General features: G+C 36.7%; 1 protein-coding gene and 1 long non-coding RNA gene across 2 annotated transcripts in view; both read right to left on the reverse strand.

Moving 5' to 3' along the window:
• Window positions 1-20,103, reverse strand: part of LOC128222108 (neurogenic locus notch homolog protein 1-like) — a 28,344-nt gene extending 8,241 nt beyond the window's left edge. The window contains exons 1-11 of the mRNA XM_052930957.1: window positions 20,075-20,103; window positions 18,224-18,337; window positions 17,029-17,145; window positions 13,479-13,592; window positions 11,544-11,654; window positions 10,921-11,034; window positions 10,197-10,310; window positions 9,775-9,888; window positions 8,736-8,849; window positions 6,169-6,282; window positions 3,349-3,537 (exon numbers count right to left, since the gene is read on the reverse strand). Of these exons, the coding sequence (XP_052786917.1) occupies window positions 3,349-3,537; window positions 6,169-6,282; window positions 8,736-8,849; window positions 9,775-9,888; window positions 10,197-10,310; window positions 10,921-11,034; window positions 11,544-11,631 (847 nt within the window). The 5' untranslated portion in view covers window positions 11,632-11,654; window positions 13,479-13,592; window positions 17,029-17,145; window positions 18,224-18,337; window positions 20,075-20,103. The remainder of the gene's footprint in view (window positions 1-3,348; window positions 3,538-6,168; window positions 6,283-8,735; window positions 8,850-9,774; window positions 9,889-10,196; window positions 10,311-10,920; window positions 11,035-11,543; window positions 11,655-13,478; window positions 13,593-17,028; window positions 17,146-18,223; window positions 18,338-20,074) is intronic.
• A 12-nt stretch (window positions 20,104-20,115) lies between these two features.
• Window positions 20,116-21,870, reverse strand: LOC128222111 (uncharacterized). The gene is made up of 3 exons (XR_008259073.1): window positions 21,766-21,870; window positions 20,375-20,494; window positions 20,116-20,191 (listed from the first exon to the last, which is right to left on the reverse strand). It is a non-coding gene; the product is annotated as an uncharacterized LOC128222111 (long non-coding RNA).
• Between the last annotated feature and the right edge of the window lie 227 nt (window positions 21,871-22,097).

Genomic DNA, 22,097 nt, shown 5'->3' on the forward strand with positions numbered 1-22,097 from the left:
GTAAGAAACACTGCGATTTCCCCTCCATATTGATATGTAAAACACAAAGTGAATTAAAACTGGTGAAGATAAGGGTGTCGTTTTTATATGTGGATACGTTATGAACATCATGTTGTGCCACCAGTTGAAGATAATCAGAGAGTGTCGTGTTTACATGTTGATACCGGTAACTAAGAGTTGTGCAAACAGGTGAAGATGAATATTACACAGCGTGGCGCCTGCAGTTGAAGATGTATTCCATACAGTGTGGTGCCTACAGTTGAAGATGTATCCCACACAGTGTGTTGCGTGCAGTTGAAGATGTATCCCGCACTGTGTGGTGCGTGCAGTTGATGATGTATCCCACACTGTGTGGTACGTGCAGTTGAATATGTATCCCACACTGTGTGGTGCCTGCATTTGAAGATGTATCCCACACGGTGTGGTGCGTGTAGTTGAAAATGTATTCCACACAGTGTGGTGCCTGCATTTGAAGATGTATCCCAGACTGTGTGGTGCGTGCAGTTGAAGATGTATCCCACACAGTGTGGTGCCTGCAGTTGAAGATGTATCCCACACAGTGTGGTGCCTGCAGTTGAAGATGTATCCCACACTGTGTGCAGTTGAAGATGTATCCCACACAGTGTGGTGCCTGCAGTTGAAGATGTATCCCACACTGTGTGCAGTTGAAGATGTATCCCACACAGTGAGCTGCCAGCAGTTGAAGATGTATCCCGCACTTTGTGCAGTTGAAGATGTGTCCCACACTGTGTGCAGTTGAAGATGTATCCCGCACTTTGTGCAGTTGAAGATGTATCCCGCACTTTGTGCAGTTGAAGATGTATCACACACTGTGTGCAGTTGAAGATGTATCCCACTCAGTGAGCTGCCTGCAGTTGAAGATGTATCCCACACTGTGTGCAGTTGAAGATGTATCCCACACTGTGTGCAGTTGAAGATGTATCCCGCACTATGTGCAGTTGAAGATGTATCCCACTCAGTGAGCTGCCTGCAGTTGAAGATGTATCCCACACTGTGTGCAGTTGAAGATGTATCCCACACTGTGTGCAGTTGAAGATGTATCCCACACAGTGAGCTGCCAGCAGTTGAAGATGTATCCCGCACTTTGTGCAGTTGAAGATGTATCCGTGCAGTTGAAGATGAATCCCACACTGTGTGCAGTTGAAGATGTATCCCACACTGTGTGGTGCGTGCAGTTGATGATGTATCCCACACTGTGTGGTGCGTGCAGTTGAATATGTATCCCACACTGTGTGGTGCCTGTATTTGAAGATGTATCCCACACGGTGTGGTGCGTGTAGTTGAAAATGTATTCCACACAGTGCGGTGCCTGCATTTGAAGATGTATCCCAGACTGTGTGGTGCGTGCAGTTGAAGATGTATTCCACACAGTGTGGTGCCTGCAGTTGAAGATGTATCCCACACAGTGAGCTGCCAGCAGTTGAAGATGTATCCCACACTTTGTGCATTTGATGATGCATCCCACTCAGTGACCTGCCTGCAGTTGAAGATGTATCCCACACAGTGAGCTGCTAGCAGTTGAAGATGTATCCCGCACTTTGTGCATTTGACGATGCATCCCACACAGTGAGCTGCCAGCAGTTGAAGATGTATCCCACACTGTGTGCAGTTGAAGATGCATCCCACTCAGTGACCTGCCTGCAGTTGAAGATGTATCCCACACAGTGTGGTGCCTGCTGTTGAAGATGTATCCCACACTGTGTGCAGTTGAAGATGCATCCCACTCAGTGACCTGCCTGCAGTTGAAGATGTATCCCACACAGTGTGGTGCCTGCAGTTGAAGATGTATCCCACACTTTGTGCAGTTGAAGATGTATCCCACTTAGTGAGCTGCCTGCAGTTGAAGATGTATCCCACACTGTGTGGTGCCTGCATTTGAAGATGTATCCCACACAGTGTGGTGCCTGCAGTTGAAGATGTATCCCACACTGTGTGCAGTTGAAGATGTATCCCACACAATGTGGTGCCTGCAGTTGAAGATGTATCCCACTAAGTGAGCTGCCTGCAGTTGAAGATGTATCCCACACTGTGTGCAGTTGAAGATGTATCCCACACAGTGTGGTGCCTGCAGTTAAAGATGTATCCCACACAGTGTGGTGCCTGCAGTTGAAGATGTATCCCACTTAGTGAGCTGCCTGCAGTTGAAGATGTATCCCACTTAGTGAGCTGCCTGCAGTTGAAGATGTATCCCGCACTTTTTGCAGTTGAAGATGTATCCCACACAGTGTGGTGCCTGCAGTTAAAGATGTATCCCACACAGTGTGGTGCCTGCAGTTGAAGATGTATCCCACTTAGTGAGCTGCCTGCAGTTGAAGATGTATCCCACACAGTGTGGTGCCTGCAGTTGAAGATGTATCCCACACAGTGTGGTGCCTGCAGTTGATGATGTATCCCACACAGTGTGGTGCCTGCAGTTGAACATGTATCCCACACAGAGTGGTGCCTGCAGTTGAACATGTATTCCACACAGTGTGGTGCCTGCAGTTGAACATGTATCCCACACAGTGTGGTGGGTGCAGGTTAATAGGCTTCGTAAATAGTGAGTTGCTTGCAGATGAATATATTTCCCACGAAGTTTGGTGCCTGTGTATGAAGATGTGTCCCATACAGTGTGGTGCGTACATGTGAAGATGTATCAAACACACCGTGGTGCGTGCATTTGAAATTGATCCCAAATATTGTGGTGCGTGCATGTATATATGTATCCCACACAGTGTGTAGCCTGCAGTTGAATATGTATTCCACACATTGTGGTATGTGCAGGTGAATTTGTATCCAACACCGTTTAGTGCTTTCAGGTGAAGATATATCCCACACCGTGCGGTGCTTGCCGGTGAAGATGTATCCCACACATTGATGTTCATGCAGGTGGAGTTGTATCCATCACATTTAAGTGCCTGCATGTGGAGATGTATACCGCGCAGTGTGGTGCATGCACGTGATGATGCATCCCACACATTGTGGTGCGTGTAGGTTTAAATGTATCCCATACAGTTGTGCGGCTGCATGCTGTATTGGTACAAAGAAAGTGTAGTGCCTACGTGGTTCCGGTGAATATATAACAAGGCGTCACAGATGAAGATGTAATTAAGACATTCATACTCGTGGATATGTTTCAAACATAGTGTGGCGCTTGAAGTAAAAATGGAACAAACTCTGTTGGGAGCATGCAGATGGAGATGTAACAACAGTGTGGTGCTTATATGTGGATATTTATCACACATAGTCAGGTGCATGCAGGTGGATCTTCAAAATCTGACCCTGATCACTGATATACAAATTCATTGGTTGAAAACATTGGTTGTAATCTAAAGAAGTAAAGAATACCTGTCTGTGATGAATGTAGTTGATATGTTCCATTACTTTGCGCAATTGTGGCTGTGGTTGTCGATGGTGGCACGTTACTTTGCGCAATGGGGGCTGTGGTTGTCGATGGTGGCACGTTACTTTGCGCAGTGGATGTTGTGGTTGTCGATGGTTGTTGAGTTACATGCGATATTTGGTGATGATTTAAACCTTAAAATAAAAAGGGGTTATGTGAAGTTTTGTGGAATTTGTTATGTCTCCATGGTCCATCCAAGTCATTTTAGCAGCGAAATCATTTAAAGCAAAATCAAGTATGCGAAACAGTGGCTCCAGCTCTTTTAGGATTTGTACAAGAAAAGGAGTCAAAGACATTTCCGAACTAGAAACAAAGTGCGGGTATAATGATAAAAAGTAAGTATGACTCATTATTTTACCTAATATTACTATTATGAGGGCTTTTACACGGTCTACGGTTATTTTATAAAAATCTTGTTTATGGAGTAGTATGATCGATTCTCCCTTTAAACACATGAATGTTTACGAACGGAACTAGAAAAAAATCTAAATTTTAAGCTGAATTTCAATAATGAAGCATACAATAAAGATACAGTATTAAGATACCAGTATTATCGAGTAGCTTTCTTTTGTCATGAATAAACAAGACCGCCTGTTCACCGGAACAAGCATGTTTATACTTCTTTACTTGGTTGAGCTTGGGCCGAAAGCAAGGGAGCTTGACACACCGGGGGAAGACACTATATAATAAAGCACTTAACTCGGCATATTTAGAATTCTTAAATTTCTGTATTTATAAAATAATTAAGATATTGTTGTATTCTTAACAATATCCATTTATGTGTGCTTATTTAATTGCAATTCGGCTGACAATGGGCACAGCAATGTCAGTGAGGCTAAATAATATCTTCAAAACATCTATAAAGTTATATGGATACTGTTTCTTTATCAGATTTTAACTCCAATCAGAGTCCAAAATAAATTTAATGTGGGTCAAAGAAGAATGATGAAAGAGTCGAATAACTGGTTAACTATGTGCTTAATTCCACTAACTTTGAAATAAACCTTTTCCTGTGTACAGGCCCCACTGATAAAACAAATGTTCAAAAATGAGATGTAATACAGCTATACTGGTTCTGAACAATGTAAAGTAACTTTTAAATAAGTAAATCATTTTTACAAAATTACTACGTTCGGCTTCAAATATAATGTTGACCCGTTATTTAGAAATATTAAGGATGGAAGGGAGTTAGTGAGTGAGTTGGAGAGGGAAGGACTGCCATGGTCCTGTATCTGCCAGTGACATCTGCGAGTATGACATTGAGAATAATAAGTGTAAGCCTGTTTTGTTTTTTTAATAGATAAGGTTTGTTATTTTTATCTTTTATGTAATGATTTATTTAAGAAAATAAAGTATGTGACATAAATATATTTCTATTGTCAGTGATATTCTTTCTTTTTGTACTTGCCAACCAGGACTTTTCCTTCTGGCTCAACGGACATTTAGTTTTATCAATCAAAATAAAACCAGGGTAACTAATTCAAGATAATTTATTCTTGTTCAAAACGAAAAGCAACTTTTGTTCACAATTAATATTATTGCACATTGTTGATTAGTATTGGTCCTTGCATTGTCCCCACCCTTTAAAAATAGGAACTACATTTTAACCGAATTTGTTGAATTTACAGTGTACTGTAATACCTTAGAATGAGGAATCAGGAGTTCAATTGATTTCATTTTTTAAATTCCCTCAACCTTTGGATGAAGATGCTATCGTCAAGCTTTATCATTGTATCATAATATAACAACACGATCTAGCAGTATGCTTTATTATAACGGAAACAAATACATAAAGACCTTATAAATATCCATGCCGACATGAATATAGAAATTAATGAATAAACGTGTATATATAACAGAACAAAACATATTTATATTGAGGACTAATACAGTTATTTAACTTGTTTTATAAGGTTATCTTTATCAATGAAGAATTAAGCAGTTGAAATGTGCCGATATTTCTTATCAAAAAGTGCATTATTAGTGTATTGTCCAAGCATTTACCCTTTGGCTCAAACTCACTGGCTTTTGGATCCAGCTCTACCCAGAAAAAGGAGTATAAACTTGCTTATTTTAATTGACAGACGGTCTTATTCATTTTTCAACAAATTGAAGATACTCAATACTACTGGTCATATTTTAAATGTAAGCTCAATTAGAGTAGTTCCGCTGGAAAATTATCAACTTTATCTACTTTCGTTTGAAGACATGCATGTCGTTCGTACTTTTCCATAAACAGTATTGTCTTAAAATAATCGTGTGAAGATAAAACATATTTATACGGCACTGCATCGAATAAGCCCCATAATCTTGATATTAGGTAAAATAACGTTTCATACTTACTTTTTATCATAACCTCCGCTCATTGTCTCTAGTTCGGAAATGATTTTTTCTATACAGCTCCAAAAAGAGCAGGAGCCCGCGTTTCGCATACGTTAATTGCGGACGACGAAAAAAAAACTTCTGAAAGCCAACGATCATGCAGGAAGCTTTCCTCCAGAGTTCCGTGTATAACACAACAAAACTACTTTAGAGAAAATCTTTAAACACGTTATTAATACGAAACAAATGTGGAGACTCTAGATACTAAATTTGACGTTAGTTTCACAGATGTAATATTTTGCTGTAGACTTGGGCAGGTGTCCAGTTCAAATAAAATTGATGTCACCATTACTTGTTTTGTTCTAAGGAACATACTTCATATCATTGTATACATGTATTAACATTTGAGCTGAAATAAATAAGGAAATAAAAAAGTATTTTACGATGGCAGTCGTGTCCATGGTACCCCGCCGCACACGTGCAATTGTAATATGGAGCGTGGTCGACCGGAACACACGTGCCTCCATTATTACATGGCAACTCATCACACTTGAATTCTAAACAAGAAATATATAGGTTATTTATGATAAAGGAAATGGACACATGTCTAATTTTATAAACGTTTTCTTTCTAAAACTGTTTGCCTTATCGTTTTATGTCATCTAACAGTAATGTTTCCTTGTAATAAAATGTCTTTCATTTACAAATTTTTCTTCATTTTGGCAATATATTCGAAGAGTGCATGTATTATTTTTTCGGCCACAAGTTCGCTTTACTCTCTCATCAGGTGTGTGATGTATGAATCATATGCATGTTACTGGTTGTAACAGGTATTAGTTTATAATATACATTATTTATTCATAGCGACATAGTGTGTCTTTTATATAATTACTGCCAAACATGTGGACTTGAAGTTAACCCTGATAAAAGTAAAGTCAATGTGTTTAGAAAAAAAAGGAAATGTTACTGAGAAACGGCTATATGAAGATAAACCTTTAGAAGTTGTAAATGATTTTAATTACTTAAGTACTGTATTCCATTACATTGGAAGTTTCGTTCTAAATCAAAGCACTTTAGCCGGTAAAGGACTAAAGGCATCAAATGCTTTATTAGTGAATGTCAAACCTTTTATACTTAAGCCAACTACTATTTGTCAATTATTCGATTCTTTTGTTGTTTCAATATTAAATTATGGATGTGAGATATGGGCTTTTAGTAAAAATTAAGGAAATAGAACATATATAATTGGAATTCTGTAAAACAATTTAACGTGGTGAAACCTTCACTTGTGCAGCAGCTGTGTATGGCGAGCTAGGTACCCCTTGTATATTAATAGATATGTTAGAATTATCAAGTTTTGGTGTAAAATATTATAAAGTAATAATATGATTGTGCAGCGTTTATATGAAAGTATGCTGGTTGATATTGCAAGAGGTAAAAGTAATTGGGCATCAAATGTAAATACTATATTAGATAATGCAGGTTTTACGGATATTTGGTATAACCCAAATGGCATGAATGTCAAATATTTCCATGTATTATATAAACACAGATTGATAGACCAGTTCAAACAAACATGGTTTAACTCTGTATATATTAGCCCTGTTTTATATATGTAAAGATAGTTAAAACATATATTTAAATGTTCAGTATATTTGGTCAATGTACCGAAAACATACCGCATTGCTTTTGCAATAAATAAGGTTATCTTCACAGCCTTTACGTATTGAAACTGGCCGATATGGCAATGATAAAATAAATCATGAGCAACGATATTGTTTAATATGTGGTGCTGGTGATTTGGAAGATGAGTATTATTTTGTCTGTATTTGTAAAATATATATATATGAAAATATTCGGAAAAATATAAGTGTTGTCAAATTCATTGAACTTTTACAAACAGTTAATACTAATGTTCTCCTACGGTTGTGTAAATTTATTCATTAAACATTTGTTATACGTTCTAATATTGTTAACATTGTAGTGCAATAATATACATAGATTTAAATTATTTTTGTTGGATGAATAACGTAGCAGTCCAACCTCTTTTGATATTGTTATTTATGCATGCATATGTTTATTAATTTTCTCTTTTATTTATATACGTAATATGCAATTAATTGATCAAAAATTTCCCGTTATATATAATGTAAATTAAACTTATCATGTTTATCATTTAACAAGAAACAATATGTTTACGTTACTAAATAAATATGTTTTGAATCTTGAATTGTTCAATTATTGACAGGAAAGGCGTATTTTCAGTTTACGATCAACACGAACTGACTTTTGACCCACTGACCTCAAATGCAAAGGGGTTCATTTGCTGGCCATGACCAACATGTGTACAAAGTTTGTGGTCCTAGGGTCATAGCGCTCTTCAGATATTGATTGGAAACAAATTTTCAGCTTAAAGACACAACCAACTTGAACCTTGTTCCACTGACCTCAAAATTAACATGGTTCAATGGTTCATCTGCTGGTCATGACCAATCTTACTACAAAGTTTGAGGTCCCTGAGCCTAAGCGTCCTAAGGAATTGAATTTAAAAAGATTTTTAACTGAAGGTCAACACGACCTTGACCTTTGACCCACTGACCTCAAAATCAATAGAGTTCATATCATAATTATGACCTACCTACCTAGTATGCTTATGATATATGGGCCTAAATGTAAGTGTTCTTCATATCTTGATCGGAAACCGAATTTTAGCTGAAGGTAATCTTAAGGTCACTACGACATTGACCTTTGAGCAATTGACCCTCAAAATCAAAATGTTTTACTGCTTGTCATGACCAACATGCCTACACAATATAAGAATCCAGGGCCTAAGCGTTCTTCAGATATTGTTGCTTGTTTAGCAAAACAAAAATACCATAATCATGATCTTGAAACACGCTTAAACTATGATACAAATACGGAGATAAGTTGCTAAACATACTTCTTATCAGTTTATAGATGTATACATGTGAGCAGAAATAAATAAGTAACTACTAAAAAAGCTTATTACTATCGCAGGCGTGTCGATAGTACCCCGCCGCACACGTGCAATTGTAATGTGGAGATTGGTCGACCGGAACACACGTGCCTCCATTATTACATGGCAACTCATCACACTTGTATTCTAAACAAGAACATATATAGGTTATTTATGTAAGACAACATTTTCAAAATGATAAACGTTTTCTTTTTAAAATTGTCTGTCTTAGCTTTTTAATTCATGCAACAGCTTTGATTCTTTGAAATAAAACGACTTCATTTACAAATTTATCGTCAATATGGCAGCTTAATTGAAGAGTCAATGCATTTTTTTTTCAAATTTACCTTTACCTATTTAATCCTAAATTTTGTTGAACATGGGAAAAGCAAAACAAATAACTCAAAATAATATTTCATTTCGAACACTGTACGGATTGAAAGCGTAAACACTTCTAAAAATCGTATGAATTCTACACGGCCTATAATTGATATGGCTTTCTCGGTCCAATGCTATGGAGCGTGATGGGTATGGAGCTTCGCGCAATTCCGAGAAACGACCAGACTAAGCCTTACGCACACAGAAACCCTTAAAATGCAATGTATGGTAACATATACTACTGTCGAGAAAATGCATATGTATGGATGACTTATTACTGCCCTAAAATAACCTAATAACGTTCGCGAGTTGGTTTGTGTAACCACTTATTTTTCGCATTTATTATCTAGCTATCTTATAACCTGTGGGAATGTAGGAAAGTCTAAGTTGTCAACATGTTAACTGATTGTGTGTGTTTTCAAAGTGTAGGTGTTACAAATAAATACAAATTTAACAAAAACAGGGCACTAAGATACTTTCACGTTAAGACCCCAGACTCGCGATTTCTATCCGGGAACTTCTACGTCTAGGCTCATGTAAGTTTCCATGGTGGTCACCAAACCGGACGAGTCGGTTTCTTATGTGTACTCTGGTTTCTCCTTCTGCTTAATATTGTACTCTTACCAGATTAATATCATCAGTTGATAAATTGTGATATATTCATTGTAAATAAATAACATTGAAATCAACTTACGGTGACAGTTATGACCTAGATAACCCGCATTGCAATTACACCTGTAAAAAGGGTCTTTAATCGACACGTGACAAACTCCATGAGCACCGCACGGGTTACTTGCGCAAGGCGAGACTGAAATGAGGTAGATACGAAACAATCAAGTACTGTTAAGAAATTCCTCTGAAGCGTTTACAAAGAAAGGGAGCCTGTTATATATAACTTTTACAGCAAGAATTTGTGCAGTGCCTAATTTGTATCAGGTGGTTCTTACTTTGTAATGTTTGTATATGAAACTAATTTGGTGGTTAGAGCTCCGTCAAGCCTTTTCCTTTTTGAATAAAAACACAGCGCATATAACTTAAGTTTAGCATATTGGAGAGTATTTTCTTTGTGTTCGTTATGCATTATTCTCAAATTAGAATACGGAAAACGAAGCTTACTCTGGCATTGAGGTCCCGTAAATCCCGATGTGCAATTACAACTGTAAAATGGGAACGTTTGGGAAGGTTTACAGCTCCCACCATGGTGACACGGGTCACTCGAGCAGTTACTGCCTAGAGTGAATTATCGTGGATTTTTACATAATGATACTCTTAAAGATTATTTCAATTCACCTTTAGCAATGAATACTTTCAAAGGACAATATATTAAATTCGCAGTTGATTTTCAGAACGATAAAATTCGCTTTCATTTTGCATGAACCCGTTGACCTTTTGTGACCTCTGTAGGCAGAGTTTCGCAAGAAAGACCTGGGTCATGCATATGTAAAACACGATTTTAAATTCTGAATATATTTTTTTTGATAAATGCAAAAAGGAATAAAACCATAATCATTATTAAAGCAACAAAAAATAAAGTTTTGAAGAGTGAAAATGCTATTATGATGGTTGAGTATTTTTTTCGTGCGTTAAAGCAGTGTAAACGCTTATCCTCGATTTTGCCAATTTTTAAAGAAGCGCTAGCGGTCTTAATGGATTTGAACAAATCGCCGCCCCGCCGAGCGTTTGAAATGCAAGAACGCACGAACGATAGGAAAAGAGACATTTGGACTTATCCGTCATTCATTTTCAGTCATTAAATAAACTGCACGTCAACTTCATCAATTTCGAGATTTTTTACGCTTTAAATTTTGCCAAAATGGAGTGGTATCAAAACGAAGCTTACTCTGGCATTGAGGTCCCGAATACCCCGATGTGCAATTACAACTGTAAAATGGGCTCGTTTGGGTCGGTTGACAGTTCCCACCATGGTGACACGGGTCACTAGAGCAGTGCGTGCCTATAGTGAATTATCGTGGGTTTCACATTATTAAACTGTAGAAGATTTATTAAATTTTATGCAATGAATACTCTCAAAGGACATTATTAAATTCGCACTTGATTTTCTGTAAGATAAATTTTGCGTTCATTTTGCATGAACCGGTCCGACCTATCGTGACCTCTGTAAACATAGTTTCGCCAGAAAGGCCTTAGTCATGCATATTTAAAACATTATTTGAAATAATTCTGAATAATTTTCTTGATAAATGCAAAAAACGAATAGAACCATAATCATTATTACAGCCACAAAAAGTTATGAAGAAGGAAAAATGTAACTATAATGAATGAGTCTTTTTTTCGTGCGTTAATGCAGTATGAATGCGCAACTGCGATTTTGCAAATAATAATAATAAATCCTTAAGTGTACAAGACTTTAGTACAAAAATCAATGTTAATTTTACCAATCTGGAGTGGTTTCTTTCGGTATGCATTATTGCCAAAATGGAGCGGTATAAAAATGAAGCTTACTCTGGCATTGAGGTCCCGTATATCCCGATGTGCAATTACAACTGTAAAATGGGCTCGTTTGTGAAGGTTGACAGCTCCCACCATGCATGCATGGCTGACTCGAACAATGCCCTGGAGTGAATTATCGTGTGTTTCACGTATATTGTAGAAGAATCAAGACTTTTTATTTTCTTTAATTTTCAGCATTGAATACGCTCAAAAGATATTCTATTAAATTTATGTTGGAAAGTTTCAAAGTTACCAGGTTATCCAATTTTAAGAAATTTGCATTTATGTAATTACGTAGTCAAAAGAGCTTTATTTATAATGGAAATCTCTCATTTAAATATGTTTTTGAGTATTTATCTTAACCACTGAGCTTAAACCAAAGTAATGACATATCAGTCGGAATAGGCGAGATAATTTGCCGATAGTTCAGATCTTTGTTTAATTTTGTTTACTACATCGTAGTTTACTTTTTAACATGAACTTTGGATTTTATGCTCACATATTAAAATATAAACAAATACAGCTAATAATTCTGTCTTAAATCTTGTTAGAAATACAGCAGATCTCAAATGTATCGATAAAACCTCCAGCAAAGTAGCGATTTGAAAGTCAACAATGATGACTTTCACAATGTTGTAAACTTTCACAGTTCCCAGTTCTGAACAATCGGCCCTGTGTAATAAAAAAGTTCTGAACAATCGGCCCCGTGTAATAAAAAGTTCTGAACAATCGGCCCTGTGTAATAAAAAGTTCTGAACAATCGGCCCTGTGTAATAAAATATTTCAAGCCGCTTTGATTTCATTATAAAGCAAAGTTTAAAGATGCACTCTTACTCACCAAAAAAAGGTATCACACTTCATAAAATGTTTTAAAAAACCCGAAAAGGATGTAAACTATCGATAACACTGATTAGATTTGTTTTATTTGAAAGACTTGTGCAGAAAGCAAGCACGGTGTTTCTAGCTTTTTAATTGTTGATCACTGTAAATATTTCAGGACCCAACAGGCATTTAATATTAGTGCGTTTTCAGCTATTAACGGTTACACAATATTGTCATCAGAACTTAATACTTTCCATAAATAAATTATTTAGTAAGTAGTTAAAGGTTTATCACTAAAAGTGTATGTTTGTCATTCATGTGTATGTATTGATTTTAAAGACGAGTGTCACTCTACTATTAACACAAAGCCTTGAAACTTCACTTATCGTACACTGATCAAAAGCGTGCACACGCCGATAAACAACAATACCAATACATACAATCCTTAAATGATCCATAAAACGAGTGTACATATCATCGGTCATTAGATTATGACCTACATTTGCAGCCAGTGAAATCATCGTTCAGCCCCAAGTAAGAGGCACGCATACTTGTGAAGAATTGAATTTTTGAAACTAAACTTAATTGACGTCATAACTTTATTTCCCGGCCTGCTGAAATCCCGTTAAAATCGAAGTTAAACATTACATATTACGTTTTCACTAATACATAACCGTGTAATAACTTTTTGATTCGTACAATTTGTAATAAAGTTTCTTTTATATTGAACGGTTTTGTTGATTGCAAGTCAAATGGTTACTGCATCATTCTGTTTTACCTTAGATACTAATATCGCTCATCAAACTCCACGTTAATTACGCGTTAGTGGACAAACTTACACTAAACACTGTTTACATACAATGAAAAGTCGACGTCTTTCGCAAATATAACTTTCTGTTTTCCGTTTGAGTGTAAAGTGAATCTCGGAATTATAATAAAAACGAAAGCCGGAGTAAGTATCTTACTTTTCCCACCCCCGTCTGCCCTTTTCATAAAATCCATATCAGTATTAGGCCAAAATGTTCAGAAACCACACTTAAAATACCAAAAAAAACAACAAAACAAACGACCGAGCCCCTACTTATTGTTTCAAAAAGCTTGAATAACATAATAGTTAAGTCTTACCTTGACATTGTATTCCTGTGTGTCCCGTCGGACAATTACATCCGTAGAAGGGGTCGTGGGGTGCCGGGTGACAGTGTAGTCCAAGCGGACAAGGATTACTGTTGCAATGCGTATCTGGTGAGAAGTACAATATATCCATATTATACTGGTGTGCGACAGCGGCTAAGCATGATGCAGCTTTAAACGACAGAACGACATCCAGTCTCGACGAAAAATGAAAACGATTCTTTCCTCCAGTTTGATATTGTGGAAGGCCTCAATTATCGATATTTTTTTTTAACTTGAGTATGATTATTCCTTAAGGGAATCGATAAATTAGAAAATAACACTATATATATTATGAATACCGGGCCAGGTCTGAAGTAATGTTTTTATGACTATGATCTTGTTTTGTTTTTTTGGTATATGTGTGAACAAAATAATATATAAACCACATCAAGCTGCATGGTATTGACCATTGACCATTGACCGGGAGTGTGGTCTTGTGTTGTGGGGGACACAGGAGTGTCCGGACAAAACACATTCGTCGGGCTTGGTTACTGACCACCAAACAAACTTACACACACCCAGGCCAGAACACGAACCCGTCACGCCTTGACAACCTTTTTTGGGGTTCCTATATATATTTTTAATAATATCAACCAGAAAGGGTCAAGTAAAATATGTTGTCAGTAAAAAAATATGCAACTTCTTATATATATTTGGATGGTTGCATAATCTTAAGTTAATTTATTGAGCAGAAATAGACCCGGACATTAATAATCGGGCTCTGTTTAAAAACAAGTCCATTCTAGTATTAAAGGACCTCGCTCATGTTTTGGGATCAACACTTATTTTTCCAAGTAATGCATCGGAATATACATATATTATAATTATCTGTACTTTTTGAAGAAAACAAATACAATTAAAGAATACCAAAAAAAAAAAATGTTGTAGTTTGGAGCGAAACAACGCCAGTACCGTCAAGCAAAATTAAAAGAAAAATCTGACGCCTTTGCCACTCGGCCACGATGACTTATACAAAAGCGTATGTATATTTAAATCTTTATCGAATGAATTGGAATCATGATAATATACATTGATCAGTCGCGCTACAATAATTTACTGAATTGCGTTAATAACGGTTTTCAAAATTGTGGTCTTCAAAGATAATATTTGAGCACATATCATCATCTGTTGAAGGGTTCCATATGGTAGCATATTTCTGCCGTAAGATATACCTGATAGCGTGCGAGGTTGTTTCGTGCTAACCACTTACTTATCTAGCTACATGTATCTAGTTAATATTTGTGTTACCTATTTGGTAAGATAAATATCATAAGACTAAAACAGGTTTGAATGTGCCCATAACTGCCAACTAATACCTTTTTTTAGTTGTATAACACTAACAGGTAAACTAGTTATGATTTGCGAATTCCACGTAATAAGAAACACACTAACAGGTTAACGTAATCAGATTCGTGTTACCACTAGGCTATAAATGCATTCCAGATTCAGACGCTAACAGGTTAACTAGTTATTGTTTGCGAATTCCACTTAATGAGTAACATACTAACTGGTTAACGCAATAAGATTCGTGTTACCACTTAGTTATAAATGCATTCCAGATTCAGACGCTAACAGGTTAACTAGTTATTGTTTGCGAATTCCACTTAATGAGTAACATACTAACTGGTTAACGCAATAAGATTCGTGTTACCACTTAGTTATAAATGCATTCCAGATTCAGGCGCTAACAGGTTAACTAGTTATGGTTTGCGAATTCCACTTAATGAGTAACATACTATCTGGTTAACGCAATACGATTCGTGAACTCGCTGAACAAAATTGTGTATTGTATCACGACTCGTGACAGATCATCACTCTCAATCTTTAAAGGCGCACAGTATAGATTGTTGAAATGCATGTTCATATGACTTTAATGATCAAACCAAACAAAACCATATGATATGTACACAGATATTTTTTATATATTTTCTCTGTTCACTAAGCCCCCTATCCTAAACAATACTGATGCTCTTGTCTGGGCCGAAAAGATGGATAGGTCAGTGACGCCTTAAAATAAACGTACCTCCCCATTCAGATTAGCTAACAGAAGTTAAATTCGGATTAAAATCCAAAATGTTCTTTACGGGCAAGCATGTTACATGTTTGGTTTGTCCAAACGAAACAGCGACCTAAACATTCCTTGCTTAAACCATATTGAGACTATCTTGAGACGTTCCCTACATGTGCATTTTCAAGTCTTATAAGCATTCATGCAACGACGGGGGGGGGGGGGGGGGAACAACTGCAACTTACACAAAAATCAATTGCAACAGACATGATTGAGAAAGATGTATCTAAATAACTTAAATTTTAGAAAAAGTTATGAGTAAAATTTTTAGCTATTAACATGCTACACAATTTTTTGAACAAATATATTTTTGTGTATTTTCGAAAAATGCCGTAGTTTTTCTAAACTTATTTGAAGACGTTATTTTAGGGCAAATAAGTGTCTAAATTTACATTTTACTGACCGTTGCAAGGCGGTACGTACCAATCCTTGATTATCACCACCTATTGTTATATATATTATTATATATGTACTGTGTTGTTTGCGTAGTTTTGTACTGTTGTTCCATGTTTCTGGTTGGTGATTGTTTTTTTTGTGTTCTATGTCCTTGGCGTTGACCCTGTGCCATAAAACGGGGTTTATGTCTAAACTTTCGACTACTGAGCTTGTTTCTGTAGTTTCTTTCATATTAATATTGTATATAAGAAACACAAGTTCTTGATAAAAAGGCATAATAATATACTTAGTTTGAAAGTGGAATATATGGACAGTTTTACAAAGCACTCTGCATCTTATCTAATTTTGTTTTATTTTGAAAAAGTTACCATCGATACGGTTCTCCTGATGAAGTGTTCAGAAAACTTATGGCATTTTTCTTAAATCTACAGAAGCAAATGTGTACTAAAAATAGTGCAGCAAGTTATACTACAGTACATTATGGTTCAACAGTATGTCATTCGGAACACTTCGACCATTATCTGTCGAAAACAAATTCGCAATGTGGACGGTTTACATTGTCAGACATCTTAACATTTAATAATGCTGCAAGTAGATCCCGTAAAAAATTCAATCTAGCAGTTTAATTTATTACTTTACACTTGGGATTTTTAATTATTCATGCAATAATACACTTTATTGGAAATCAATTTAAACTTAGTTATACACAATACAAGTTTAAACACTATAATAAATTACTTTACTTTTATTGTTTTACTAACAATTGTATCAAATGTACCGGCATTTATGCGATGATGTTTTCGATCGAAAATGGCCGAGGTGTTCCTAATGTTTAACCAACGCGGCTAGCGGATTTAGGTGGTGGATGAGGAAAGCATGCGCCGACAGCTTGCACATGGAATACCGGCCTTAGAATTTTATTGGAACAACCCCATGTAGGGAAATAAAACATGCACATTTACTATAAAGAGATAATACCTGCACAGAAACGCAGGTTACATACCTCTTAAAATACTGTATTTGACCTAAAAAACGTACCTTCACATAGATTGCCTATGTTCCATTGTTTGCATTCGCACGTGAAATATGGCGCAGTTGCCGTCACGTGACACGTTGCTCCGTTCTGGCATGGATCACTTAAGCACGCATTACGATCTACAAAACAAAAGGCAAGTATTGTTAAGAAAATGAGCATATCACTATACTATATAACCACACAATGAAAATGTTTAAATAATACTATTAACTATAACTTCCATATTACCATAACTATTGCCACTGCTCCTTTCTTTGTTCCATTTCTACAACGAATGCTTAACGTAGCGATACATCGTCATTACTGTATTACATTGTGATATTTACATTCGTACTTGATTTTCTAAACTTGTGTTCATTTTGCATTAACCAGTCGAGCTTTCGTGACCTTTGTAGGCGGATTTTTGCAAGAAAGCAATGTTCTGATTTGGCGCTGGTGAACCACCGTGCGTAGAGATCTTACAACCGTCTACTTTTCGCTAAATATAGCTCGGCTTATGTACACAAACAACTGATAAAATGACACTGTAAATGTGTCAAGTTTTAAAAAAATTGACACGTATAATGTCGAAATGCATTTTGTCATCATAAGAATGATATAATGGTATCCTTCATATTAAAGAAGAATATTTTACAATATCATAACTTATTATAAAACAACAATTCGGGAAGATTTGCACATCATTAAACTACAATTTGATGGAAAACATTAAACGACAACAAAAGAATAGTATTATGACGCTATTTTTACCTGTTAAACTGAACGTAATCCATCAAATCATCGTGACGACATTTATTATGCCCACTCACATTGGTCATGCATATATGTAAAATAGGGCTTAAAATAAATCGATATTTTTCGTAATAAAAACAAGAATATTACAAAGGAAATCATTATTACCACCATATGTATTACAGTAACAACTAGCGCGGTTCATGGATATGCACAATCGCGGCCGAGCGAGAATGAACGGACGAAAAATAAGAATCAATTCTTAATTACACGCATTGAAATTCGATCATACAATGCTATGTTTTAATCAACTTGCAGTATAATTATTATTATTATTATTATTATTATTATTATTATTATTATTATTATATAAACATTTGGTCAGTGCATAAAATAAAAAAATAAACCACTAAGCTCCTGTCTCCTTATTTTGAAAGTCAGACTCAATTTCTAATTTAGTCTTACCTTGACAATGTTCTCCTGTGTACCCCTCCGGGCAAACACATTTGTAGAAGGGATGGTGTGCTGACGCGTGACAGTGTTTTCCATGAGGACAGGGACTACTGTTGCAATGCGTAACTGGTCAGAAGTAAAATATATTCATATTCGCAATATAATACACTGAGTTCTTCAGTACGCTGCAAGGCAATCACACCTAGAGAAGGCATCCTTGACTGACACGTGGCATTGTTCGATACTAAGACAGGGATAACATTTGCAATGCGTAACTGGTGAGAAAACAAATACATTCATATGAGTAATATTACACACCGAGTTTCTCTGTACTCTGGTTATTTCCAGGTTACCAGTTTTGTATGGTATATATGTTTGTAATTCATGTCAGAAAATAGCTCGTTCAGCTATTATCTCTTGTTAGCATACACCCAACTTTAAATAAAGATATTTGTATCTTGTACGCAGTCGGGCAATTGACGGACACTCTCGCTGGAGTCTACGCCCATGCATAGGTCCGTGACGTCATAGAAAGTACCTTAAAATTGAGAGATCAGCTAAGATCCAAAAGTCGAAATAAAATCCGAAATGTCATTTTTCATTCCTTAAGTTCCACGTTTAGTTAGTTCCAACGAGCCAACGACCCAAAAACGCGTTTTTTTTTCGCGCAAAAAATCCACTCTTTTTACTATATTTTGACGATACCTACATGTTAAGCAACATACAATTACAAGTATTCTGCAACAACGCTGCCAATTTTTGAACCATTGATTGTTTCCATTTATGGCCAACATTTTTACGCACCAGACATTGTAAATTTCTTTCGAGGCATTCAGAAAAGTATACATGCGCCAGGTCACATGCAAAGCCATGTGACGATATATTGTTTATTGATTATCACTGTGATGATTACAATAACCAGCATTTGGCTAAATATTCATCTGATTTTTTTTATCTAGTTTCGGTCATTTCCTCATATGTTAATGTCTAGTTTTAAAAAGCCGTAGGTCGGTATGTCATGTACACGCTGTCAGCTTCCGCCTTTTAAAATAGAAACCACGTGCCAACTATCCGTTGAAAAGAACATTATTTTTTTCCATAATCGCTTTGTCTTCTTTAACACTAACTGATGTAAATGGTTATTATGCAATTTTAAATAGTTTTAATTGTGGAAAAATGTTTCAAATTGATCAAAAATAGACTTACTGAAAACCTCTGTATGTATATTTTGCTTTAAAGGGACACCAGATGTTTCAAAAACCGGCATGTACAGTATGTCCTCAAAACAAGCCTATAAATGTAAACGCGAGCAGGCCGGAAGCCGATGATACGTCACTTTACATTGTTGAAATAAGCGATGTCGTATGCGATGAGATTTATCAGTAAGTAATATTCAAAGCGTTGTACACAACGAAGTCAATTTTATGTAAGTTTATATAAGTTTTTGACAATTTCATTTTTTTTCCTTTCGCAATTGTATTATTTGTTGTCTAGCCCCTTTAAGAAATTCTATTATTTGTTGATAAAATATAAATGCTGCCACTATATCTATACATGTTTCAAGCTAGACACTGTCCGCTAATGTGTCCGTGCTCGCTAAAATCGGTCACTGCGCAGACACATAGATTGAAACCAACAGCATGAAACTGGTTTAACGAACGCGGAAGGCAGATGCGGGTAGCGGATGCGGATGACGTGCGCGGACAACTTGCACAGGGAATACTGGCCTTAGAATTATATTTGATCAAACTGAGTTATGTAAATCAAACATGTTTCCTTTACATTATGCAGGGAATACCTGTACACACACAATGGGGGGCTACATACTACTGTTGATAGTGTCGTCTGACCTATAATACGTACTTTCACAAAAACTGCCTCTAAATGCTGGCCTACATACGCAAGTGAAGTAAGGAGCAGCTGCCTTCACGTGACACGTTGCCCCGTGCTGGCATGGGCTACTCGAGCACGCATCATGATCTATATAACAGAACGGCAAGTAGTGTTTAATAAGAGCATGATCATATCACTACATATGCAAAAAAATGTTACTACTACTTATATATTACCGTAACTATTGCTAATGTAAGTTTCTTGCAACCACTACAACAAATACTCAACTGGTTTTCTGGGGTATCAGACAAACTGAATAAAAATACTGACCTTTACACTCCAGTCCGGAAGATCCGCTTGGGCATGCGCAGTGATAGAAAGGTGATTGGTCAATGGGTGTACAGGTCCCGTTATTTGAACATCTGTTGTCGTAAGAGCACCAATGATTTTCTAAAATTATAAAATTAGTAGCAGTTGATACGGAATGTATACCTCTGCGAAATATCTGATATACTTATACAGCCAGCTTGTCAACTAATTGAGCAATTGGCGATAATGTAAAAAATCCATGTCTTGTGCATTAAACTGGTATTGTTTGAAAGGGAATTGCTTACTTATAACTAATACGTGAAATAAGTTATGTCAGCGTTATACACAGGCTAGGGAATGGACGGCGGTACCCATCACTCCCATACTACAGTCGCGCCTCAATGGACCAAAATACTTCAAAGCCGGGTTACGCTATGTCTACATATTTCAGCCGCGTATTTTCTCCTCCATCATGGAGAACCTCGGCCATTTTCCTTCGCGACTATCTCGGGTAAAGTGGACAAGGTCAGAATTATTTTCATTTAACTACGCTGCAAGTAGATCTCCCAGTAATTTCTATTTAGCAGGTAAGCCTAAGGACTTTACTCGTAGGAATCTTACTGATTTAAGCAGTAATACACTTCACTGGGAATTGTTTTGAACTAACTGAAATCAAAACGCTAAAATGCTTCAATTATTAATTATTATTAATATTTTTGATTTTACAAACTTCTTTGCGTTTGCATCGGCATACATCCGCGGCTCGTCGTATAGGGGAGATGGCCGAGGTGTTCCGATTGCCATTTCACCTTATCGTAACTTTGCATCAAACCCGTAATGATATTGAAATTGAACACAAAAGTAATACCCAGGTTTTGGGTTTATAAGTATGTATCATGCGTTTCCGTCCCGGATAGAGAAACTAACCCGAGGGCACGCGCGTAAGCCGCTAACGAGGCTTGCCGAGTTACCGGCCATTCAGCGTGCTCGAGAGTTAGGTTCTTCAATCCAGATCGGGAAAAAACATGATTGATATTTTTTCTTGCATACTTAAAATATAAATTTGTGTAAAAATTGACGTAAAACGCGCATTTTTGTACATTTCACCAAGGAGCGCGTGCGACGTTGTTTACTGATGTCATAAAGCGTCATTGTTGACGTCAAATAGCTCATATAAAGTCGCGTTTATGATGATTATTTAATTTCGGGTGACTCGAAGATTATTCAAAATTAGCCCAGCGAGATCCCATCGAAGTAAAACGTAACAACTCGGCAATCACCGGTAAGCTCTGTTGATTATTCGAAAATAGCCGAGCGCGATCCCAGTGACGTAATTCGTAACATCTCGGTGATCTCAGATAAGCTTTGAAAAGTATACGAAAACAGCTGAGCGTGATCCATTTGTATCTCACCGTCACAGTCGGACCCTTTGAAGTGGTCCATGCACTTGCAAGTGTAGTACGGATGACCTGCAGTCACATGGCAAAACGAGTGAACGTTATGTCTGCATGGTAAATCGTCACACGCGGAACCTTTAACAGAGAGATTGGACCTGATGGCTCAACTAAATGCCGAAATAATAAGGACTTCAACATGTCGAAAATGCACAGAATAACAAGTAAAGAAGCAGATGCATTAAAACAATCATTCAACATCTCGGGTTATTTTATGTTAAAAAGAAAATGCGTACGTACTTTCACAGTGTCTGCCCGAGTACGCATGTCTGCAGTGACATGTGTAGCTG

Source organism: Mya arenaria, chromosome 16 (assembly GCF_026914265.1).
Source record: "Mya arenaria isolate MELC-2E11 chromosome 16, ASM2691426v1".
NCBI classification, from domain to species: Eukaryota; Metazoa; Mollusca; class Bivalvia; order Myida; family Myidae; genus Mya; species Mya arenaria.